Source organism: Ctenopharyngodon idella, chromosome 24 (assembly GCF_019924925.1).
Source record: "Ctenopharyngodon idella isolate HZGC_01 chromosome 24, HZGC01, whole genome shotgun sequence".
NCBI classification, from domain to species: Eukaryota; Metazoa; Chordata; class Actinopteri; order Cypriniformes; family Xenocyprididae; genus Ctenopharyngodon; species Ctenopharyngodon idella.
Window position 1 is genome coordinate 17,186,761 of NC_067243.1, and position 27,030 is coordinate 17,213,790.

At 38.2% G+C, this 27,030-nt stretch overlaps 1 protein-coding gene across 1 annotated transcript; it reads right to left on the minus strand.

Annotated features, from left to right (window-relative positions):
- Positions 1-8,454: 8,454 nt before the first annotated feature.
- Positions 8,455-25,422, minus strand: brd1b (bromodomain containing 1b). Its single transcript, XM_051883782.1, is given in 14 exon segments — positions 8,455-9,929; positions 12,187-12,341; positions 12,701-12,810; positions 16,219-16,349; positions 16,735-16,864; positions 16,941-17,103; positions 17,105-17,415; positions 18,175-18,435; positions 18,543-18,855; positions 19,622-19,750; positions 19,940-20,071; positions 20,159-20,315; positions 20,943-22,307; positions 25,074-25,422. Coding segments are annotated over 13 exon segments (3,525 nt in total). The 5' UTR covers positions 22,289-22,307; positions 25,074-25,422; the 3' UTR covers positions 8,455-9,742.
- Between the last annotated feature and the right edge of the window lie 1,608 nt (positions 25,423-27,030).

Sequence of the window (27,030 nt, forward strand, 5' to 3'; positions counted from 1 at the left end):
GCTAAATCTGAATGCAGGTAATAAACTCGCTCACTCGATCTTTTTCTCACAATACTCTTCTACATAATACAGTAAGCTTCAATGAACAATATCAATTGAGAACAAACAGTTTACGTTGCTAAGAGTGGTTGCTAAGTGTATTGTGTTGTGATACACAGAACCGTTGAGTGAAGCGGTCATAGCCGTGTTTTATCGTGAATAAAACACAGCTATTGACCAATCAGAATCAAGGACAGGAACTAACCGTTTTATAAATGAGCATTAAATCATTTACATCATTGTTTATCAATGTTAAACAGAAAACACAATGCTGTATAACATGACATAGAACATAAGACCAAACAATTATACGAGACTCAAAAAACAAACCACATTGAAAATCGATCTGAACATGCGTTTAAAAATGTGGCGCATCTAACAGACACTTTAATTTGATGATGGGTTTGTGTATGAGTGTATGGATCAGATAAAAGCTGGATCGTGAATGTTCTCATCAAGGGATGAATGGTGTAAAGATAGGATACTGTACATTTGACTGAGCTGTAATCAATAATATTGTCAAACTTACCTTGTTCTTCTCTAAATCAAGCCTCTGAAATCAATACTAACCTTGGAGAATGTCATGGAAACAAACATCAATGCAAATCTGTTCAACGATAAACAACAGGCGTCCGGCCTTGTTAATAGGACACATCTGAACTCATGGATATTGATGTTATTTTGAAGTGTCTGGAGGTACAAGAATATTGTTGTGCCATTGTTTTTATATTATTCACTGATGGTGAAAAGTTTTACGCAAAGGCAGAAGGTATTTTAAAATAATTCAGAATTAAATAAATGCTTGCAATAAAACCCAAAGTTCATCAATCATAAAATGTTAAAAACCTATATTTTTTCATAACCTACTTCTTATTATATCTGATGTCAGCATTACCTCACCTTAAGTAAAGATAAAACCAATAAAATATATGAACTTATATTGTTTAAAGCAGCTTTTGGGTTATTTTACTCAGATAAATTTTAGGAAAGATATGAACCTTGTGAGAATCTCTGGACTCATATACTATTCGTTTTACATGCTTTTGGAGGTCTCCAAATTAGTTACAGATACCCATTTTAGTGCTACTAAATAAATGATTGATTACTCTTTAGTAGAGTGGGGAGTTTGTTCCTTTGTAAATACATTTACTTGTATTTAAATATTAATTTAGATTTAATTATTCAGAACAGATAAATGCTAATCATGCATGGCTCTCCAGTGCCTTTGCTGGTTTGAGAAGCACAGCGTTTTTTGTTGCTCTAAACTACAGCAAGGATTGAATCACATACTGAAGAAGAATGGCTTGATTTTTAACTCTAGAGAGACTGAAGTACAGGCCTGTGTCCAGTTGTAAGAAAACACTTAGTAGTAAAAGTAAGGGTACCACAACTAAAGGTTTTGTAAGGGGGTTTGTTAAAACTGGCAGCTGCTGTTTGCATCTGGTTTTTCCACGGTAGGGATGCTGGGACAGTATGATTGATGACAGATTTGTCATTATTTTTCTTGCTAGCATGTCTCTTAAAGGATATTGGTAGACATACTTTCATGCTGACTTCAATAAAGAATGCCACCATCTCAGACAAGGTAACAGTGCTGCCAATTTAGCGATTTTGTGGCTAGATTTAGTGACTTCCCCGCCCCTTTTGAGACTTTTTTCAAAAGCCTAGTGACAAATCTAGTAACTTCTTGGACAAACCTTATCTAGATTCTGTGACTCGCCCACTGATCTATATTTATATTAATATAGATCAGTGGACTCGCCAGTATGACGTCACCTAGAGACATTTAGAGACCAGTTTTAGCTACTTTCAACTGAAAGCAATTGGCAACACTGCAAGGTAAGCCCTTTCTATTATGTTGTGAACAAATAAAAAAAATCTGTTGTTACAACTTAAATTTGACTTATATTTTAGACTTTCTCTACTTTCATTCCTCCAACTAAAGTAGTTTTAAACAAAGCCACAGCAGAATGAACCATTCCCAAGCAACACACAGTAATGGGGTTTTGTTCCAGTATGAATCAATGTTTTTGAATGAATCGGTTGAGCGAATGATTCAGTCATAAAAAGACTATTAAAAATAAATAAATAAACAAATAAAATAATGCACAGGTTTATCTGGAACACACAAAAAAATGGACAAGTGGAGTGATACAAATAGTGAAAAGTCCCAGTGCTGTAGGACTGAAACAGCGCTCTTGCAATGCCACTCGAAACAAATTTAAGGAACGGAACTTATAAGGCCCGTTCACAAGAAGGATAAGTATAACGATAACAATAAAGATATAGTTCTAAAGGTCTTTCTAAATATAAAAGAATAGCACCACAACTATAACGATAACGACACAAAAGGGGCTTTCACACCAGGTAGTTCTAGGAACTAGCCACCAGGGTTGTTCCCTGAGACCTAATAGTTCCCCTAGGGCCATTTTCCTGGTTGCATTCGCACCACCAGTAGGAACTCTGAAGTGACGCAAGCCGCACTTGTTGTTGTGACTTTATTTTGACGGCGCTGAGAACGCCAGAGCCTGAAAACACAGCGCTCCTATTCTTCATTCGTTTATGATCCGTTTAACAGTCCTGTCTAATACTTTATTAGATAGAACTGTTATACAAAGACAGTAGACAGTATATGAAAAGTATTACCGTTTTCCGTGTGGTTGATGCCCAATGTTGCTAGATAAGCAGAAACACATAATCATGTTTTGCTTGGCCCGAAGTTGAATAGGATTTTCTCCTTAGCGTAAAAGTTGAGAGGTCCATCTATCACGGTTTTCCATGTTGTTAGAGTTATTTTGTGTATAAATATATAGGTTATAAACTGTGTATGTACACTGCTTTTTTAAAAAATGGCGGGTGTTGGTGTTCTGCGTGCGTTCAGCCAATCAGCATACATTTACATCACTGATAGTTCCTATAGTACTGGGTTATACCTTACTCTGAAGTAGGAACTAATTTAGTTCCCCCAAAAGGAGTTCCTAGAACTAAAACATTCCTAGTTCCTGCGGTGCGAACACGCCAAAAAAGTGGGTACTTCCGCCAATAGTTCTAGGAACTATCAAAAGGTTCACCCAGTGCGAAAGCCCCTAATGAAACTATATTGTTGGAATCACTTTCAGAACAGGCCCCCTAAAAATGCAAATAAACTCTAGAAACGCCCCTGTTGACATCCAATCAGAATCCATTCTCGAGCTTTTAAAGCAGTAGACGACAAATCTACAGCATGTGCTCATAATCCACCTTTTTCCTGAACGCGAAAGTCTCGCCCGACTTATAGTGGAATTGTGCTTTACATTTCCGGTCTCCGGTGTTTCTAGTCAAATTAGCTTTTTTCCAAGCTGATAATGTAATGTTAAACCTATGAAAATGGTATAAAAAAGCACATGGCTCCACAGTGCCATCAGTTTAAAGTGTCACAATGACCATCTTTTGTCAGTGCCTCACCCGTCAAAGTTTAATGAGTGCATAGATGACATGAAGCTACCCAAAGTTAGCTACATTGAAAACAGATGGGCGCTCATATCCTACAGCTCCCGATTGGGGTGCCCTGCAAGCCATAGTTGTTTTCTCTTGTCAGTCTTTGGCATAAAATGCAAGGCATACGGCACTGTATACGGACATTCTTTTCAGATTTTATGGTGTTCAAAACACATACTTTCCAGGATTTCTTCAGTTTCTTCAGGCTTAACTCTGCACTTATTTTTATTTTCAGTAATGTTCAAAAACTTTAATTCAGTTGCTCTTTTCACTCAATGGGGTCCTATGGAGACAGGTGTTGTGCCGTATTTCAACTGTCTGCCAAATTATTAGAATACGGTCAGAATTCGGCACAACACTGGAACAGGACAGCATACAAACAGAAGTTAGAATCCATCATGGCGGCACACATCGTTTACTCAGGATAAAAGTGGAAGACCAGAACGATATTGTCCATCGGTGTTGACGCTATACGCTTCTCATTTCTTATTTGTACATCCTCGTTTCCTTTCCACACGTCTTCGCTCCACCCCCTTAGGACGCGAGGGAAGGATACATCTGCGTATCCTCGCTCATGACTCTTCAGGGAGCTTCCTTACTCCTTGTTCCTCGCCTCCTTGCAGTGCAATTAGAGAATGGAGAAGTCCTTCAAGATGGCTGAATTTGACTGGTTTCCAGGTCACAGCTAGAGGACGGAACAGTGAGGAAACAAAGAAGTATCAATGGCCCTGTCCCAAATGGCACACTTTATATGCACTTACGGTCTTGTGGACTTAAAATGGCTGCCACGTGCGCAGGTCCGTTAAGTTCATGACACCGTAGGGTGTCCCATTTGTCAATTTAGGTTCCAAAAGGTGAGCACCCCTTTTGTGGTCGATATGCACCCTCGATGCACACTTTTGCAGAGCCCGCACTGAAGCGAGCTCCGCAGCAGACTTCTTCCTGACAGTCAAAGTGGCATTACGTCACAAAAGTGCGTACTCGTAGGAAGACCAGGAATGTTTAGGATGCCATTTGGGACAGGGCCAATTTCAGTTTTAAGAGGCAACTATAGTCTTTGGTGTGAACAGGCCTTGAAGGAAGATGGATTCTGATTGGGTGTCAATGTTCTTAATTGTTCATCAACTGAAAGAAATCATTGTGAAAAGTGATCCCAACTATATCGTTGTTATCATTATAGTTGTGGTGTGGACTCTGCTATTGTTTTACATTTAGAATGATTTTTAAAACTATCTTTATCGTTTTGTTATAAAACGAAATAACTGACAATGGCATTCACAAAACAAAGTCCATAATTGAACACTGAAAGCACTAAATCGAGAAAACACACTTAAATGTTGTTTAAAATAGTTAAACGTGATATTAGTGTTCTAGAACTTAAGCAACCGAATTATAAAGAATATATATCACCTGTTATGAAGAAACACTTCGGAGTCTGTTTTCTAGCGCGTTGAAGCCCTCCCGCGATGAAAAGTTTTTCTGGTGTCTTTATTTGATCTTCCTGTTCCTTGGGTGGTTGAAGCCGTTGTTGACAGATGAGAAAGCGCATTTCGCACACTCCAAAGACATGAAAACCGCTTCAAGTTCAGCTAACGTGCGTTCAACTTCCGCCTTTCCTTATGCTAAACAAACAATCAGGGGTGCGTGAGCAGTATCGCAGGATGACAATTATTTACTATTTTATATATATCTTATGCTCACCAAGGCTGCATTTCTTTAATCAAAAATAAAGTAAACAGTAATATAGTGAAATATTATTGCTATTTAAAATAATTTTCTGTTTTAATACACTTTAAGATGAAATTTATTCGTGTGATGGCAAAGTAGAATTTTCAGCATCATTACTCCAGTCTTCAGTGTCACGTGATCCTTCAGAAATCATTCTAATATGATGATTTGCTGCTCAAGAAACATTTATTATGCCATTAAAAAGTCCCTCATATAACTCATACGTGGTCGTGTAATAAGAAGGATAATGTACAGTCAGCTAGTCAAATATGTATAATATTTAGAATATAACAAACCGTACATTGATGTGGGACTCACTTGTTAAAGGAATAGTTCATCCCAAAATGAAAATTGTCATTAATTACTCACCCTCATGTTTAGGCTTTTATTCACACATAAACATTAACAGGCGAACATAAACAGAAGCTCAACCGAACCTGCTGCGTAACACACGAGAATGAACCTCACTGGTTCTCGCACATCAAGCGAAAGTGCTTGAGCTTCTGTTTACCACAACTGATGTGTGAGTTGATGAATGTTTACATGTGAATAAAAGCCTAAATTCAAACTGTTCATCATATAAAACGATTGAGTCTCTTCAGAAAATTCGGACTAAACCGCTCAATTCTTATGGATTAGTTTTACAATCTCTATGAACTTTTTGAATCGTTAAAGTGGTAGTTGCGTAGCTGTCAATGGAGGAACAGAAATCGTTTAGATTTCATTAAAAATATCTTCATTTGTGTTCTGAAGATGAACAAAAGTCTTACGGGTTTGGAATGCCATGAGGGTGAGTAGATGATGACAGACTTTTCATTTTTGGGTGAACTAACCAGAGTTTCCCCTGACTGAGGAGACACACACTTTTTTTTTTTTTTTTTTTGCAAATTGGCATGTTTGCAGATGATACGCCAAAGCACACAAGTAGAAAACACAAACAGGGATAAACAGAGACACAGAATGTCAGGGACAAATGAAGAAGAGAAACAGAAAGAGAGATTGCACAGCATGCTTGTTGGTTGACAAGCCAGACATCTCTGGAACAGGTAGTGCTGATCCGGAATAAAAGAGCTCTTTAATCTGCTTTACAACTGACTATGCTGACCTTGCTAGAAGATTATTAAAGTTTGGAAGAGATCTTTTACAATCACATTCTGTCAGAGCTTAACAACTTTTGTTAGGTGGGGTCTTGCTGGGCCATCCGGAGTATGACCATCATCAACGCTGTGTTCGGTTCAAGAGCTCCATCTAGTGATTTAGTGCTTAAATTGATGGCAAATTCAATGATGCTTGGGAGACCCCAAAGCCAATTTAATAGCTTGAAATATATACTTAACATAGAAGTATAAGCTTGATACTTTTCCTTACCATATGACAAAAGAGAATTTTAAACAAAACCGATATGTGATAACGCACATCAACCATACATGAAAAATATATTCATAGCCTATATTTGTGGGCCTCAGAAATACAAGATATAAAAGCAGAATAAATGCAATTAATTGTATTATTATTGTACTCTGATTGGTATTCACATTTTAGCAGCTCACAATTTATTTTATTGTATTTTTTACTACACATTTTACTTGCATCAAATTGGCCCTGAACAAGAAAAAATGAAGAAAAAAACATTACTAAAATGGATATCATACAAATATACTTTAAAATGCAGCTTTAATTAAAACAAACGATAACTGCAATGAAATATATAAAAACGTTCTTTTTTTTTATTAACAAAGTACTAATAACTAAAATGTTATATATATATATATGTATGTGTGTGTGTGTGTGTGTATATATATATGTATGTATATGTATATATACATATGTACTGTATATATGTAAGGGCTGTCAAACGATAAATCGCGATTAATCACATCCAAAATAAGTTTTTTTTACATAATATGTGTGTACGATGTATAATTATTATGTATATTTAAATACACGCACATACATGTATATATTTGTATATAATTTATATTAATATAATATAAAAATATAAATTAATATAAAAATATTTTATATATAACAAATTTTTCTTAAATATATACATAATTATACACAGTACACATACATATATTATGTAAAAACAAACTTTTATTTTGGATGCGATTAATCAATTAATCGTTTGACAGCACGATTAATCACAACAGTTTGTTATATATATATATATATATATATATATATATATATATATATATATGGGTCAATGACGTGACGGGTCTTTTTTTTTTTGTCCAAAGGCCTTAATAATAATAAAAAACAAAGATATGACATCCAAAGTATGTAAGGTAGTACAACTAGACTCTTTTATTGAATCCAAAAGGTTTTAATTATATTTTGCTACATATAAAGGTATTTTAAAGATTTTGAAGTGTCAAGTCATTCGGTTTAACCGTCCAAAGGCCAATACAGCCATTTCATTTGTGATTAAAATATCTTAAAATGTAATAAATGTATATATTTTTTATTCTGAAATGATTTTATAACATCATATATCAACATAGTGCAAAATGATATTAAAATTATGTGTAGAAGTCGTTGCTTTGTTATGAGAAATAATGTCCAGAAAAATGAATTTCATTGATGTCATTCGGAGTAACCAATATAAAGTCATGCGGTCAATATCATGTGACATCATTCAGACACCTGCAAAGGACCACATGGTCATGAAGCAAAGTAACTAACTCTCTCTTAACTATTTGAAAAATTCATGTTTTCACTTGCTCATACGCATGTCCCGAAACATCAGGTCATTCGGTACAACCGCTATAAAACATGGAAAATGTTGTAATATTTTAAAAACTTGTACTAAAAATGAAATGTTTGATTGGCCTTTTGCTAGCTAGATAGATATCAGCCTGTTAGCATCGTTTGAAAATATCGTCATTCGGTAAAACCAAAATTTGGTTAAACCGAATTAATTTTTTGGTGACAAATTTTGTAAAAAATCCAAAAAAAAATGACAAAAAGTGTTAATTTATTATAAAAAATACTAAATACTAAAATACTAATACTAAAATAATCAAAATTTTAAAAATCCTTAGAAAAATTAATTCATTTAAAAATAAAAATAAAAAGGAGTTTCAAAATATATTATTTATACAGTTAGACCCCAAACAGACTAAAGAAGACAAACTGAAGATTACAGTTGAAGTTACCTTCAGTAATGTCAAGAAATCAACCATAAAAAAAAGAAACGCATCACAATTTGTAATTTTTTTGTGTTTATTTTCAGTGTACTTAAAAAATACTGGATCTTGCCAGCACTCACTATCATTGGCTATAATGTGATCCTCCCAGAGAAAAGAAACAAGAGTACCGGTCAATACAAGACATTCATTTAAAAAAAAAAAAAAAAAAAAAAGTGTTTTTAACCCAGAATGCTACCCAGAATCCATACTGGAGAGAGACACAGTTAAACAGTCACAACAGATGGCTATGATTAAAACACCCACACACAAAGCAAAAATAGGCAAACACAGCTTCCACCAAAATATGCCTACTCCGAATATAAAGTTTTGCATACTTTTCTTTGTCCTAATACAACACATTTGTACAGGCACATCTTTATTCAGACCTACAATACAGTTCCCGAGAGCACAGTAAAATAAAAAGCAACAAATTGGGGGATTTTTTTTTTTTTTTTTTTTTTTTCATACTACCTGCCTGAAACATTCACACAAACGAATATGAAAAAAAAAGGGAATAAACATTCCAAAAAAAGAAGGAAAAAAAAAAAAAAAAAAAAACTGGGCAGCAAAATTTTTTGGTTTTGCATGTGTGATGCACTTCTGGCTTTCATCGCTACTGTTGTTTTCTCTTCTCCGATTTTTTTTTATTTTTTTTTTAATTTTTTTTAACCACTCTAAAGTATTACATGTATATAATTTCTTAGCTTTATATAAATATTTACAAACATCACTTAGTTGTGTCCCATAAGAATATTTTTATATAAAAAAGTAGGTAACATGTTAATGCCAAGGAGGAGAAGCTTGCATTGACATTACAATAACTTAACCGTTAAAAAAAAGAATAACAACAAAAGTTTGATACAGTAAGTGCGTCAGCCCCTTCCAAAAGTCTCTAGTATGGAAAAATCAAGGCTTTGCACGTGATGTAGCACCAGATGGGTTCGCACCTCAGCGCGGTTGAGAAATTACCTTGGAGTAGAAATCTTCCAGGAGGTCGTGTGCGGTACAAACCAAAAAAATAATAAATTAGTGTCGGATAATTTAGGATGACGTTATTTACAGCCAGAGTTAAACACGAGGCGAATCGTGGATGGTGATGGAAGTGTAAAGGAAAGTAGATGGCAGTGTGAGTTCACAGCAGTCTTGCAGCACATTACAGGAGAGTGAAGGCGCTCTCACATTCGTTAGTTGAGAAGCTCGCCGGCTCCTAACAGAATTGGGAGGGAGGGGCTCGGTAAACACGGCCAGTTTGATACGGGAGCATAGCATCGGGTAAACGTGGGGCTTGATGAAACCCTCCAACATCACCCCATGAATGGGGGTTGATCTCCAGCGCCTAAGTCCTGGACAAGGCTCAAGTGGTTCATGGCACGGTTGAAGGCGCTTTGCACAGCTTTACGGATGCCTGACGTTCTGCCTTCCAACATTTTGCTTTTGTCTACGGTCTTGTCGATTCCAAACGGTACCATCTTGGATTTAGGAAGCCATTGCCTGATGGAGATTAAAGAGTACAGAGTTGTTTTAAAAAGGCAGCAGAAGCAGAACTTACACTGTGTCCCAACCAGCTGAGTTTCATGAGTCTGGACCTTTCTCTGTCCACACTGAAACAGCTACCCAGCACAATACTACAGAAACAGACGGTTGGATAAGAAAGAGGTTTTAAAAGGTTTTAATGACACCCTTAAATATGATGATTCCTTGTGATAGATACCCTTACTAACACAAAGGCAGTTGTATATTTTCATGCATTAAAGCATGAAAATTCTGTCATTAATTACTCACCCTCATGTCGTTCCACACCCGTAAGATCTTTGTTCATCTTCAGAACACAAATTAAGATATTTTTAATAAAATCTGATGGCTCAGTGAGGCCTGCATTGACAGCAAGATAATTAACACTTTCAAATGCCCAGAAAGCTGCTAAAGGAATTTAAAACAGTTCATGTGACTACAGTGGTTCAACCTTAATGTTATGAAGCGATGAGATTACTTTTTGTGCACCAAAATATGAAGCTTTACGAATCTTTGGTTTCAAATCAGTGGTGTATCAAACTGCCAAAGTCATGTGATTTCAGTAAACAAGGCTTCATTACGTCATAAGTGTTTCAAAACATATATATACACACACACACACACACACACACACACATTTTTAATATTTTTGTAATAATTTTTAAATGTTTAATTAATTAAAATCACATTTAAAAAATTATTATATATTAAATTATTTTGTCATTGTACTAAAGCTAAAACTAATTAAATATATATTACAAAAAATAATATATAACCAATTTTATACACACACACATATACATATATGTTAGGAATAACTGACACAGGCCATTGAATCTCATCCCATGCCTCCGTTGCCAATTCAAAAACGTCATTTTAGAGCTAGTAATGGAGACTTCAGCCACTGACAGCAGACTAATGCAGTTATTGATGCAGTTATTAGAGAGGGAGAGAGAGAGAGAGCGATTAAACGTATGTGAATTACCTGAGTCTGTGTGTGTCTCTCAACAGTGTTCGGAAGCAGCGTCTCTAGTAATAGCGAAACTAAGTTTATCTGCTTCAAAAACAGCGCCGTTATTACCTTGCTAGAGAGCTTTTAAGTTGCTAAACTACTGATAAATTTGTCAGAGCAGCGCTGACAATACGTTTTTGTGGGAGTGTGTGTCCATACTGTGTGTGCGTTTGAGTGGGAGAGAGGGTGCTTTCTGTATATAATAAAACGTTTTTTTTGTGGCAAAAAAATGTGGATATAGTTTATCGTTTACCATATTTGCTTGGTCAGTGTCATTGTGGGTTTTTTTTTTTTTTTCCTGTTGTAGGCTGTAAGGACCTTTGAAATAACTGAAATCATTTGGTGAAGTGATATGGAACTGTAATGCGGTCAAGAAAGACCTGCCTGGAACTACTTTATAATTGCACACCTTAGAACATTGTCAACCAATCGGATTCAAGCATTCAACACCCCCCGTACTACAAATATATCCAACTTACTCCTGACGAGCCTACTGCGTTTTGAATTATGGGTGGCACTTCCAGTCTGGGGAACTTCCATTCAAAAAATAAGGTTGCCCTACAAATAAAGCTTTTCATCAGTTTGATTGAATGTGCTGTCAATTTTCCTTCATGTTTTATTTTCAGACATCATGAGAATAACGTAACGCTTAGTATTTTAACGTGACATGTTATATAAAGAATATCTAATGGCAAGAGCTCTATTCAGTCGCTGCATTCTTTTCCTTTTTTCCCCCTTTGCATTCCACTGTAATAGTATGAAAACGGACAACATATACTGCACATTTGTGGTCTGTTCTCCCGATTTAATTTACGATATATCCCACTAATAATTCACTGGAATGCACAAAGAATCTCTCGTTTTTCTCCTCAAATCTCTTTACAGGTTTGTTTTCACAGTTAAACACAATTTATTATCTGCCAAAATGACGGAAATCACTTTGAAATAGTATCACGCAATGTTAAATTAACATTTTTGATTAAGGCAACATATGTTATATAATGCAGATATATACCATATTTAACCTGTCCGTTATTGCTGTGGAAAGAATCGTGCTTTTGGGGTTATTCATAGTCTGCTGAAAGTACCTTGTTGATGCTTTTACACTTTTAAATGTAAAATATAAAATCACATCCCCCCCAGGACAGTTTAAAAACACCTGGCGTAAGACACATTGTTAACACATTTCACTGTAATTGTATAAATATTGAATGCTTGTCTCACCAGTTGCGTCTGCTGTCGAAGAAGCGGACGAGGAAGAGTTTCTCCTTGGACCTGTACTGCATCAGCTCTCCGACCCTGAGCACGTCCCGTGGAGGGGTGGGAATGTACTCGTCTTTGAGATGGCAACCCGGCCGAGGCATCTGAGGATCTATGATCTACAGGTGGGCAGAGAGGCCGTCAACACAACAGTAATCTTCAAACGTGCATCTCGAAAGGCCTGGTAACCTGGTAACTCAGAGTGTGCCTGTGACTGCTAATGTATAAACTGTTGGAAATGGAAATGGTTGCCACAAAACACAGGAACGCACACACACACACATGTACACGCTCACTCACATACACTCCAAAAAAAAAAAAAAAAAAAAAAAAATGTATGCACATGCACATCCTGGTTGTATCACCTGACAATAATGTTATGGTTGACTGTTGGCCACTGAGGAGGCTGATGCATGAAATAATGAAGAGGAAGAGAAGGAGAACCAGTCTCTGACGGCATGCACACATGCACACTCACCAAGGCAGGATAGGAAGGATATCCACTAAGTTTGGCCCAAACTAGTTTAAGGGGCTCCAGATTTAGTGGTGTAGTGTTAGCAGGCATCCAAATATTGCTGCTGTCAATCTCTATGAAAGTAGGAATAATGGAAAGTTATGAGGGGTTCACCGTAAAAAAATGGCGCAGAACACCTCAAGAGCCACGGCAGTATTTAGCCAATCAGCAGCGGATTTCTTTAACGGAAGCATGCCGAGCCAATAACCAGACACCATTATGCTTCAAATGCCACTTCCAAAAACAAATTTATTTTTTGATTCAAAACAGAATTAAAAAATGTGCTGAAAATGGTTTTGGTGTGGTCTGGAAAGGTCAAACATGTCATGTGACTAATGAGTCCACTCAGACTCTGACATGCTTGCGAGTCAGAATGCAGAAGTAAGCCTTCTATTTCTGAGAAAGCACGTGGCAGGCCAAAAGATTTCACTCAGCATTATGATGGTAAGCAGTCAAGGAAATCGTTCAAGAAATACTGTTTAGGATGAAATTACCTTTAAAGGGTTAGTTCATCAAAAAATATAAATTCCGTCATCATTTACACACCCTAAGTAGTTCAAAAAGCCACCACATACTTTACTTGAACACAAAAAGACAAGTTTTTTTTGTTTCTGCTCTTTTCTATGCAAGAACAGGGACTGTCAAGCTCCAAAATTGGTTAAAAAGTAGTCCACATGACCTCTTAAGTCATATGGGCGGGCAGCTTGCATGTTTTGGAAGGCACTATGAATGCTGAAAGGTATATAAAGGTTTTAGAACAACATATGCTCCCCCTCCAGATGACGTCTAGAACATGTCGACATTAAAGTCTACATTAACTGAAAATCTTCTCCTCTGCCATAGCAGTCAAATCTCATTTGCTTTGTTCATTTGTTAAAAATTATGTGACAAAACAAATTGGCCAAATCTGAATGTGCAGAAATGCAAACAGTGTTTCAGAGCTACTATTTTAAAGGGGTGGTTCATTGTGATTTCACTTTTTTTTTTTTAACTTTAGTTAGTGTGTAATGTTGCTGCTTGAGCATAAACAGTATCTGCAAAGTTACAGTGCTGAAAGTTCAATGCAAATGGAGATATTGTCTTTTAAAGTTATGGCAGTTTAATGCCTACAAAAACGACCGGTTTGGACTACAACAAGCTTCTTCTCGGGTTGGTGACATCATAAACCCTGCAAAACACTGCCCCCGGGAACACGCAACAAAGTGGGCGAGGCCATGTCGCACGGCATTATGGAAGCGGAAGAGTTGTCTACTCCAGACGCGAGCGGCGCAACGCGTCAAAAGATAATAGAACCCATTATAATCAGTGATACGGTCTACACTGGATGCGGCGCGGAAGACAGCTTCCAGAATCTACACGAGTTCAATGCTGGATTTGCACAAAGGCTATTACTGAAAGATGAAGCAGTTCCCACTTTAAAAGCAGAAGCTGCTGTTTATGGGCCCCTAACTGTAAGTACGTTTTATTGTTTGTACATGTCTTTTAAATGTATTATGTTGCTATTTTTGGTTGCATCAAGGACGTAAACAAAGACCAATGCGTTTTTGTTTCGCTAGCCAGTTAGCTAAATTCTATTGCATACTTCTCCAAAAAACTTCTATGTTCATAGACAAACAGTTGTTCATGCTATAAATTAAACGATACCTTTACAAAAATGCTACTACTCAGTTATGTATTCCGCTACAGTAAGGCTTTAATCAGGATAAAACCGTATATTGAAAGCTAACAAAAAGCAGTAACATTTACAAGTGACAGCATATCTAAACACTTTGACAAATACAAACGAAAAAAAAAAACAAAAAAACGTACCATTCATAAATGTCCTTTAAAAACTGTGCTTGCAGAGGTTCTGCTTGACACTCTTTATCATTACTGCTATCTGGGTCTGATTCGGGCTCAATTTGATACGGCAATATAGACGACATTATTTACATTTCTACCGAAGCACACGTAACAACTAATGGTAAGGGGCGTGGCATTTCCGGACGCTTCAACGAATCACAATACACTGGGCCAGCTAACCAATCTGAGCCCATTGCGTATTTCGGAGGGAGTGGTATCATAGAAGCAGGAAGTCATCCAGCTGTTCAAATGACAATGGAAACAGCGGTGTAGAATAAAAGGTAAAATATATGAAAAATACAGCTTTTTTTATAAAACGAAGCATTAAGACATGTTAAACTGCGCCCCATAAACACAATCAAGCCTAGAAAAAACCCAGTGAACCACCCCTTTAAATGAATACTTATATGAATAAATTTTAGAGTTAAGGCCGGTTCACACCAAGGATGATAACTAACTTTTTTTTTTTAAGTATTAAGTTAAAAAGTCTTAATAATCACTTTAATTGGGGGTGTCACAATATACCGGTATTGTCTTTAACTGAGTATATAATCTTGTAAATAAAACAGTGCAAGTAACTGTCTGGTAACAAAATAAACAAGTTAATGATGAATTTGAACTTTATTCAAAAGTAGAAATATAAATATATAGTACATGTACTGATATTATCAATTCACGATTCTGTCACTATAATGGTGTAGTGAAAATCTGAATTTGTGGCAGCCCTAGAGAATAGTGAACTCCACACTACAGCTATAACGATAACAACACAGACGAACGATATCATTGGAATCACATTCAGAACAATTTAGTCCAGCTGATGAACGATAAAAACACTGACAGCCAATCAGAAACCACATGATTTTAAAGAGCTCTAGAATTTAAAGGGGGAAAAAAAACAACTGCAGAGCGCACTTAAAATAAAGTTATTGTCTCAATGCCGATAGCCTTGTGGGCAGCATGGCGACATATAGTGCCGTTGCACTTCAGGCGACCCGAGTTAAGAGTCCCGGCTCTCGGACCTTTCCCGATCCCGTCCCCCTCCCTCTCGCTCTCTCTCACTTTGCTTCCTGTCTGCTTACTGTCCTATTACAATAAAGGTAAAAAATGCCAAAAATAAATAAAGTTATTGTGTGTTGGTGTGGATGCTAATATAGTTAACGTAATATTTAACATAAGCTTGTGGTCACTACAGTTTCACTGTATGAAAAAGGCGCAAATAATCAACATTTCATGTGTTTTACAGAGAAAAGAATGATTTGGAACGACATGAGGGTGAGTAAATGATGACAAGACTTTCATTTTCAGATGAGCCGCCCCTTTAAGCGCCATGTTAACGAGCAAACGTAAGCAGCAACTACCCAGAAGGACAGGATAAGCCGTGATGATTATTAAAACATGAGGGTTTCACACATGCAGACACTACGGCAGTAGGCAGAGGTCTTTATTGTGTTAGACAAAGCCATGAAGAGCAGGTCAGTGGCAAAGCAAGCAAAAAGAAGAAGAGCGAGCTTCCACAGAGCTGACGGGACACCAATGCAGCTGCCAGAACGGGTCTGATACATTTCTCAGAACTGAAGGATGGGGCTGGTGTAAAATCCCACATACCCGTTCACGCCTGCAAAAAGCTGGATGCTTACCTGCTGCCAGCTTGTTGGCTTTGGAAATGTTCCCCGGTTCCACGCAATTGACCAACTCCTTTTTATCATCCGTCGTGTTTCGTCTCGTTATCGCCAGCTTCCCTTTCCCGCTCTTTGTGTGACTGACATCGCTAAAAGAGATTCAAAAAGGCGTTTTATGCTTTTACATTTTCAACTTTTTAGTGTAATGTTGCCGTTTGTAGTACAACATAGAAACTCATGGTTATGGTAAGGGGCCTGACATTTCCCAAACACGCTTGAAGTGGTTGACCAATCACAACACTGGTCCAGCCAACCAATAAGAGTGCATTGCACTTTTTGGAAGGAGGGGCTTCATAGAGACCAGAACTAAACAGAGCGTTACTGAGACTGAGAAGAGAGGTGCTGCAATAATGTAAAATATGTGAAAAATAATAACAAAAACAAATGGCCTCTTTACTTTATCGTGGCTAATAAAACCTGAAAAACATTGTATAGTACGCATTTGGAAATTGTATTTTTTGTACTCGTTCCCACCTCGTGTTTTCCTGTATGCTCCCGCTTCCACTGGAAGAGATGCTGGACTCTGAAGCACAGCGGCGGCGAGGCTCTGACGGTCGATTCACAGGTAGCCCTTTCTTTGGCTCCGAAAAGCCATTAGACAAGCCTGCAGATACAAAACATTGTCTAAAATACACCCAGGCAAGGCATGTTTCTCAAAATTAAAAGAGTAAGCTGTTTACCAGTATCCAAACGTTTGATCGGACACTCATCCTCATCATCCTGACTATCCCCACTTGCACTGCGCGTCCGCTTCCTGCGCTGGAGCAGGGTTTCGAGCCGAGGGATGACCACTGACAAAAACGTCTTAGTGCCCAGCTGAGGGCAGTCAATTGAGGATTCACTTGTGTTTCGACGGCTTCTGCGGACTCTTTGACTTTCGGAACAGCACAGCTGTTCGCCGGTTGACCATATTCGCTGGTTCGGTGAGAGTGGAGGTAGCGACCATTACGTTATTTTCAGAGGGCAGAATGTCAGGGGAGAGACCGTTTAGAAGTGAGGTAGAGAACGTCTCCCCGTCAAATTTGACCTTTTTCGGGCACTTTTCAGGGCTGGGCTCCATGGGTTTCAGTGTCGGAGGTTCACAGGGACTTTCTGAGTTTTTCAGGAGTGGCACAGAGTCTGAAGGCTCAAGTTTTGGAGGTAATGACTTGTCACCTGTAATGACAGATCAAATATTTAGTACAAACCCATTTTGAAGAGTATCACAGTTCATTAAAGGAAGCTAAAATGGCTTTTAACCAGCTTTTAAGGAAGATAAAATAATATGCCTTCAAACTGACTTTTGACAAACATGATTTTGACAAGACATCATTTTGAATCAGTTATTAAAAAAATCCTGTTGTAAAGAAATCTCAATGAACTTCAATGCCAATTAATTTGCCCCTGCAGTGAAAACTGAACTTGGGTCAGGGATGCGTATACCCTGACGCTGTTGATTTGTTGCAAAAGCTGCTGCCACTTGATTTCCAGATATTGGGGTATGTTGTAGGAACATTGCTCTTATGTCCAAAAATTGCTGCTGATAATCATTCGGATGAGTTTTTGAAGTTTGGTTTCTTGCTAAATCCAAATAGATTTTGGGCTTTTTGAGATCCCATAGAGGAATCCTTCAAAAATTCGTGTTCCAAAATGTTTAAATCCACTCTCAGATTCTCCAGAGGGGTTTTAATGTGTAGACCAAATGGACAGATGGTTTTCTTTCATATATTATTGAATGCTAACTTGAAAAAATTGCTAAATAGGCTGGATTTTAAATGCATATTATATATATATATATTGTGTTATTAAAAAGTAATGATAATGTGTGTTATAAAAACATTTTGGACTGCACTGTGTATACTGGCAAAATTTTGTGAAATAATTGTACTACATTTAAAAAAAAAAAAAAAACGACGTGATTCAGTAGGAGTGCACCTTCTTCCTCAGTAGCTTGTGGTACAAAAAGAGCCGCTTTTTCCTCTTCCTTGGGATTATTTTGCTCTAATGAAGGAGGCTCCGTTTTGTGACCCATTTCCATTCGCACATCACCGATGGTCTTTTTGAGCAGCTTGAGTCGTTTGCTCCTGGAAGGACATGACTTCATGGCACTGGTTAAATCCAGCATCTCCAACAGCTTTTTCAACTGTTCCTCCTTAGACATGTGCGCACGATTGGCTGGGTTTAACAGTCGGTCAACTGGTACAAAAACAGAATAAAATCTATAATGGTTCACCAATAACCCAAAATATGTAACTTTCGATTTTAAGTAGTCTAATGTAGAAATGTAACAGGTAGGTAATTACCATCATCCCAGGTAAATGCTGGAGGTGGCTCTATCTTAGGAGGCTCAGCGAGGTGCATTCCACTGGCGAAGTCTAAACCTATCCGTTCTGTGTCCCGCCGTGTCTTCCTGAGGATCGCTCCACCGTGATCTCGCAGACGCACAGCAGCGCGGTAGAAAAAGGTGTCCTTGGCGTTGTACTTCATGCAGTTGTTGATAATGAGGTTGAAGTCATCCTCAAACTCATCCAGGCTCTTATATCCATGGGAGTCAATGCGTTTTCTCATTGTAGAGAAGTCCATGGGGTGCTTGATGTGGTCCAGATAATCAGGAACCTGTACGCAAGAGGGAAATTAAACATAGAACAAAACTACAAGCTTTATGTACACTTTATGTAAATATCTGCATGTTTATTCAATATTTTCCCAAATTTTAGAATGAAAGTAAAACCTTCAAAACAAAAAATAGCACAAATGAAGAAAAATTCATTTAAAACTGGGTTTTAAACTTTCATGCAAAAGACCCCAAAATATTATGACAACCTTGCAAGGGACACCTATCCTAAAACAAACATTTCCTAAAGCAGCTAAATATTTTCATGTATAGCTACCCATTAATACTGTTAAAAAAGTAAAAAATAAATAAATAGGCTTTAATATTGCTACTGCACTACACTTTGATTTAAAAAAAAAATAATATATATATATATATATATATTTTTTTTTTTTTATTTTTTTATTTTTTTAAATCAAAATGAATTCAATTCATTTGTATATATTGCTACAAAGCCTGTAATATTGTTCTGTGTTTTATGGTGCAAGGAATAAGAGTCGAACTCTACATACTTTTTATTTTTTTTTCATAAAACAATATGCACTATATATTTAATTTCTAAAAATTACAAAGCAAAATTAAACTTTAATAATGTTAAAGTCTGTTCATGATACCTTTAATAATCCATTTATTATTCAAATTTCCTCCAATCTAAAAACCCCCTGTTTTATGCAATTTTTTCACACCAGGAATCTTCATATAAGAACAATTTATAGAGTTTGATAAGGTCAACATGACTCATAGCCCATAGGAATGAGACAGCCTGACCTCTTTGATGCTGACAGGCTGGGCAAAGATTTTAGCCTGGTCTTTCTCCTGCAGCTGATCCAGCACTGCTCGCAGCAGGACAGGAAACGGAGTGAGTTGCATCTCCAAAACCGACTGCTGTAACTTCATCTGTAAAAACCAGACCAAAACATGGCGGAAATTACATTAACTTTGTCAACAACATCAGGAATCTCAAAATTACCAGTACTTTGATACCAAGTTTAAATTAAATTATAATAAGTATTTTAAAAAAATTAATAAATCTTAATTTCTTTCTCTTCCAGCTGGCATCACATCATCTGAGAACCACAATTGTACCTCCTCTCTCTTTAGCTTCTCTCTCTTGCGGATGAGCTCCAGCAGTAAGCGAGCGCGCTCCAGGTCATGCCGTAAACGATGCCAGTCCTTTAACTGCTCCGTCAGAGCTTGACGGTCCTCGACATATGGTGCCTGTCATTAAAAAAAAAAAAATCCTCATTCAAAATTCATATGCATATGACCTGGGTTGTCAATCACTCCAGTCCGAGAGAGACTCACCTCTTCTGGTTCTTTTTGCGTCTGTATGGCAGTCTGCAGGCGCCTTATTAGCGGGACGCCATTCCTCGACTGCCTCTTGAGCATCCAGTAACTGAGAACTCGTTCCACAAACACTTTTTTCTTCTGGACAGAAACTTGATTGAGGATTGTGTTGAAACTGCAAGGAAGGAGATCCACAAGTCAAACAAAAGGGAATCACAGAGATTCAAAACAAGGGCTGTACGATATCTAAGGAGGTTAATAAAGGCCTTCTGAAGCGAAGCGATGGGATTTTGTAAAAAAATATCCATATTTAAAACTTTATTAACGTTAATAACTAGCTTCTGGCAGATGGCTGTACGCATCATTTTGCAGCGGAAGAGTGACTTCTGACCTGACACATGACGTAATGACGTAGATTATTAAGTTTTAAATATGGATATTTTTCCTACAAAAACCCATTGCTTCACTTTAGAAGGCTTTTATTAACCCCCTGGAGATGTATGGAAAAAATCAAAACATGCCCCCCATTAACTACCAAGAGTACGGATATTTTTAAATATATCTCTGTTTGGGTTCGTCTGAAAGAAAAAAGTCATATACACCATGGATGGCTTAAGGGTGAGTAAATGGGGTAATTTGGGGTCAAATCTGGTGAATGTTACTGTATTTTTTCATATCATAATATATATTGCAGAAAAAGTCACATCAGTTTTTCCAATATTGTGCAGCCCTATTTATAACCATTCAAAACACAGATTTAGCTCATCTTTCCATAAAAACATTTCATCAAATGCACACCTACCTTTTAGGCGTAATACTAGGCCCGGAAACCGTAGGAACCACTGCGACTGGCTCAGATTCTGGCTTTTTGTTCTTCTTCTTCTGGCATCCTTTCGCTCTCTCCCTGTGAGCGGCCTTCTGACATAAACCGTTCTTGGGTTTGGAGTCCTCGTATATAGTAAGAGGTCTCCTCACGCAACCGTTTGGGGTATGAGAGCAGCAGTACGCCGTTTTCTTCACAGAGAACGTAGTGGCTCCTGATTCAGTGACCTCTTTGATGGGCTCCATCTTCATGTAGAGACCGGCTTTCTGAGCGCAGCTCACGTGGAAAGCCGTGTAACAGTTGGCCTTGCTGCACTGAATGCAGGCGCCCACTCCTTTCTTCTTACACAGGTAACAGGTGAGTTTCCAGCGAGCTGGAGGAATGTTCGCCACGCCGTCAATTGGTTCGATGAAAACCGTATTGGTGAAACCGACTTCCGGGACCCAGATGGCACAGACCACGTGCCCCCATCGATCATCGTCCGTTCTCTTAAGCGCACCACCTTTATTCGGACAGAATATGCACTCGGCGAGCTGGGAAGGAGAATTTAAGCAGTGGCGGCAAAGCCAGCGGCCCTCTGGGATGTGGGGGACACCATAACACTCCTGATGCACTGCGAGATTGCACATGTCACAGAACAGAATCGCGTTACTGTTCTGACACTCGCCGTCCATGCAGATGCAGCAAACAGCGTCCTCGTCGATAAGTGGCTGCGGATCTCCTTGGCCCTGGCTTTCGAAGAATGACTCCTTCTCGAAACGGTCCATGAGGAACTCAAAGAGATTCTGAGAGACCTGGCTGTAACCGTCGCTCTTCCTCTTCTCATTGATCAGCTCGAGCCACGCGTAGTCTTCCTCGTCCATGTCGTATTCCACCTCTTCGTCGAGCTCGTCTAGCGTCTTTTCCACGTAGGTGTAGTACGTCGACGGCCTCCGCGGCACCGCTGGGAGGTTGTACTCAACCGTTCGGATCTTTGGCTCCGGTAGCCTGCCCTGAGCTGGCGAACCCTGCACAGTTGTCAAAGCGGCGCTCTTCTTCTGCTGGTTGTTTTTGAGCCGCACGGAGCGCACGAGGACCTGTTGCGGCTTCTCCGTGTTCTCCTTGTTGCTGGTGCACTCGCTGATCTCCTGAGCTAAAGGGTCTTCGCTGTCGATGACATCCAGTTTGTCGTAAATGCTGAGCCGGTGCACACGGCCATCGATCTCAAGCTCAACCATACGCTGAGCCTCGGCGTATGTCAAGGTCTCGCGGTTGCGTGAGGGTTTGATGGGTGAGGGAGGCCTCTGCGGGGTGGCAACACGATTATGTCGAACCTTCTTCCTCATTTTGAATGCCTCAGAGGAACTGAAGTACAAGAAAACCACACATCAGCTTTTAACTGTTAACAATGTGTCCCCCAAAGATTATATTTCATTTAGAATAAAGTTGGCCATAAATCTCCATTTCTAGATTGAATTACAAACAAAAATATAATATAGTTCCTATGAGTAGTTATTGTTGAGACCCGTTCAAACCAAAGGCGCTAAATTAACTGTAAAGTCCACACTATAATTCTAATGATAACAACGTAGAGGAAAAACATAATTGGTTTCACTTTCAGAAGAATTTTTTTCAGCTAATGAATGATAAAAACATTTACAGCCAATCAGAATCCACCATCTTTAAAGAGCTCGAGCATTTAAAGCGGCAGATGACAACTGCAGTGCACACGTATAATAAAACATTATCGTGCGTAGGTCTGAACATTAATATAGCTATTATTCTTGGCGTGAACGGGCCTTAAGAGCGCGCTGCATTTTTGTCGTCTGCTGCTTTAAATGCTTGAGCTCTTTAAAGTCTGTGGATTCTGATTGACTGTCAATGTTTTTAGCGTTCAACTGGAAAAAAAAAATTGTTGAAAGTGGTTCCAACAATATCGTTCCTCTGTGGTTTTATCGTTGAAGAAGTGTCGATTTCTCTATTTTCATAATAAAAATTTAAACTTTAGTTAGTCACATGCTTGGCGTGAACAGGCCTTAAAGGATTAGTTCCTTCTGAATTAAAATTTCCTGATAATTTACTCACCCCCACGTCATCCAAGATGTTTTCCTTTCTTTCTTCAGTCGAAAAGAAATTAAATTTTTTTGAGGAAAACATTTCAGGATTTTTCTCCATATAGTGGACTTCGACAGTTACCAACAGGTTGAAGGTCCAAATTGCAGTTTCAAAGCACTCTACACGATCCTAGCTGAGGAATAAGGGTCTTATCTAGCGAAACGATCAGTCATTTTCTAATAAAAAAGTAAAAAATTATATAATTTTTTAACCACATACGTTTATCTTGTACTGCGCGTCCACGACTTGACGCATTACGTAATCATGTTAGAAAGGTCACGCGTGACGTAGGAGGAACAACGATGTCGGACGATTTTGAAGTTGGAGGAGAAAATGAGATGGAGTTTTTCGCCCTATGTCCGCCTATGTCACGTGACCTTTCCGACATGATTAAGTAATGCGTGGCGCATCACAGAGCAGTGCAAGACGAGCATTTGTGGTTAAAAAGTATATACAAGACCCTTATTCCTCAGCTGGGATCATGTAGAGCCCTTTGAAGCTGCACTGAAACTGCAATTTGGACCTTCAACCTGTTGAAGTCCACTCTATGGAGAAAAATCCTAGAATGTTTTCCTCAAAAACCTTAATTTCTTTTCAACTGAAGAAAAGGATATAAACATCTCAGATGACATGGGAGTGAGTAAATTATCAGGTAATTTTTTAATTCTGAAGTGAACTAATCCTTTAATGCTGCCTTCACATGTTATCGGCATTATAATAAATACAAGTTTCTTAGTGGGAAATTGGACATGTACACCCTATCAAGTCATATTTACTACTGGGAAACAGAGTTTCCGAGTTGGGCGTGCCATAAACTTTAAACATGGCGGAAGGGGAGAATGATTGCTGCAACAGCTACATCGCCTTGTCTGGTCGTTAAAGTAGTTCATATTTACATTAGCAAAAATAGCATGTATTTGAACGAAATTACAGAAATGTCAGCAAGCTGACTATCTAGACACCATGGTGAATGTTTATATGGTTGTCAACAAGTGTGGTGCTACATTTTATTCAAAATAAGCAAGAATGAACCTGTTGTCCTCCATGATTTGCATTCTTTCAGACAACAAAACACTTGAGGTGAATTCACACCATGTTGCAGTTACCGTAATTACGAGATTTCAACTTGTAAAAAGCTTTCACGTCCTTGTAGAGCTCGTAATTACAGTTTGTAAAATGGGAATTTTCTAAGAGGTCCAACCTGTATCACGTGACTGATGTACCACCTGACCGTTGCAGATTATTTAGGAATTGATAGTGTTGCCATAAAAACGCATAAATCCCAGTCCGAGGACGTGAACAACTCCGAATAGAATGTCACGTGTTGTCATCTCGAGACTACGGTAACAACACAGCGAACTCGTAACAACGACTTCATAAGTGGGAAGTAGGAAATTTCCGATAGCACGTGAAAGCAGCATTACTGTAAGCATATATCTCATCCAGTATCCATGGCAACCTAAACCCAAGTTTGATACTGTTGGCATAGAAACAGAAAAGGCGCTTGCGTTTGTTGTCAATGTGAATTTCACCATCTGACACTGTAAATAATAAATGTAAAAAAAAAAAACATTAATAATAGAGCAGCATTTAACGTAATTACCCAATTGAGCCTTAATTTACTATTTTTTATTAAAACCACTTCCTGACTTTTAAGCCCTGCAATATGATACACTAACCCATTTAACTAAGGCATTGGCGTGTGTAGCAACAGATAACAGCCTCGGTTTGCATCCAGGCTTTTGTTTGTTTGAGGGGGGCAGGGCAGAACAAGGCCAAACACACTGGACTGGAAAGAAAACACACACAAACTGAGCAGCAAGGACACACACGGTATCCGGCGGCCTGCTGGTGGTTGTGCTAGTGAGCTAATGCTGTTTGGAAAGACCCACCGACATTACTGCAAACATGGCGTCAAACAAAACAAAACAGGCGCTGCAAAATATGAATACACATACATGTTTCAGGCTGCAAATATATAAATAAACCCCAAGGGACATTGCGATGTGTTCTTACCTTCGCCGTCGACGTTAAAAGAAGCTTTAAAGGAAGTACGGCCAAGCTAAAAGCAGCAGCGGTGTGGCCTACTGAACAGCAGTAGGTTTAATCCGTGCACGAGCCGCGCTATCGTCCACCAGCCGCCTTTCCGTTGTATTCCGATGGTAATATGAGCTATCCGTAACGGTCTGCCGGATCCAAAAATAAGCATTTAAAAGCCGGAGTTACACGCTTAAGATAACAGCAGCTCGACCATGCTAACGCGCCTGTTTTCGGTCGTTATTGGGCTGGCCGTATGGACACTATGCTAGCAGGCTAGCTCGCCTCTCTTCCCCCCACAACAATGCGGCTGCAGCTCTCCATCGCCTTACGCACTGCGTCATCACGCACAGCGTCGTTACGTTCATCGCCAAAACAAGGAAGTGGACACTAGGCAGCGCCCTGTCGATTGTTTTAAGACAAAATGTACAATGACTACTGTGTTCTGTGTGATTCAACACTTTAGACTGCACATTGCAAAAGAAATGCCAAAATTAAACGTTCGTTTACCGAATATACTCGCCTATAGCTGCCTTTTTGTGTCAAAAGAGCGCAGCTAAAGTGGTGTTTTGTTTGGGAACTTCTGGGTGCTCGTATTAAAAAATAAATATATATATATATAGTGGTTAGTGGTTCTATATGAATTATAATGATTTATATGGTAAATAAAATGGTTCTACGCAAATCGTGGGAAAGTTACTGATGAAAAAGTGGGGGAAATTCTGACCTGCAGTTTCGCTACTAGCGTAAATTGCTTTATTTATTGAAATATCAGCTGTCAACTCATTATCACGTTTACCATTATGATTATGGCCTCATATGTTAATGTAAATCATAGGCTGATGCTGATTAGTTATCTTGAGTAAACTGCTCCAGTTACAATACAGGCACCATAACAGAAGACAGGTCTTCATATCGTTAAAGCTCATATGGCGAAGGATGAAGGAATAATTTGAATCGATTTTACCGTCGAAGATATTATTGTTTTGTGGAAAATTCTTGTATTTTTCTCATTATATTCTAGTATTTGACTCATTTGCCTATACTGTAATGGGCATTACGTGTCAAATTCATTTTGTAACTAGTACATTTGATACCTTAGTAACAGTAGGTAACTACAGCTAAACTTAATCTCAGGTGATTCTACATCTGAATGATGCGTTACATAACAATGAATCATTAAAATCGTATTCAGCTTTTTGATGGTAATGCTTTAACGCCAATGTGTCATCGCATTTGCATACTCTGTTGAATAACATGGGGATATTAACTATTCATCAGGATGTTTGGACATTTCATGGAAGGGGTGAGTCAGATACACAATCTGTAGCTACTTCCTCTCTCAAGCTGAACTGAATTATTGAATTGCATTTTTTACTGTTTTTTATTATTTTACTAAATGATGTTGTATGCTGTCAATCATTTTCCTGTTGTTAAATGTTAAATTTAGCGCTTTAAACCTGTAGGAGGCAGCATTTTCACATACTGTATAACTGTGGTGGGAAACGGAAGAACACTTACGCCAGCCAGAATAAATAATTGTATTTAAAAAAAAAAAAAAAAAAAAAAAGATATAAGGAGAGATAAATGAGTCCATGAATACTGCATCAATTGTGCACATCACTCAAGTCTCTAAGCAAAGTCAGCCGCCTCTCCATCGAAATAGTGTGTATGAATGGCAGAGCAGCAGAGAGATAGTGTGTTAAGTGTGTACTTCAAGTATTCGACCACTAGAGGGCAAGGGAGACCCACCACATAACTTGGGGAAAGTTACTTTACGTTACAATATTGCGTTACTAAAAAAGTAACTAATTGTAGTGTTACTTTTTCTCTCCTGGGCTGGGCTTGGTTGTTTTCTAATAAGAAACAATAACCATCATGTTTACACAAGCACACATGACGCCTCTGATTTCAGTCAGTCAATAAATGGGGAAAA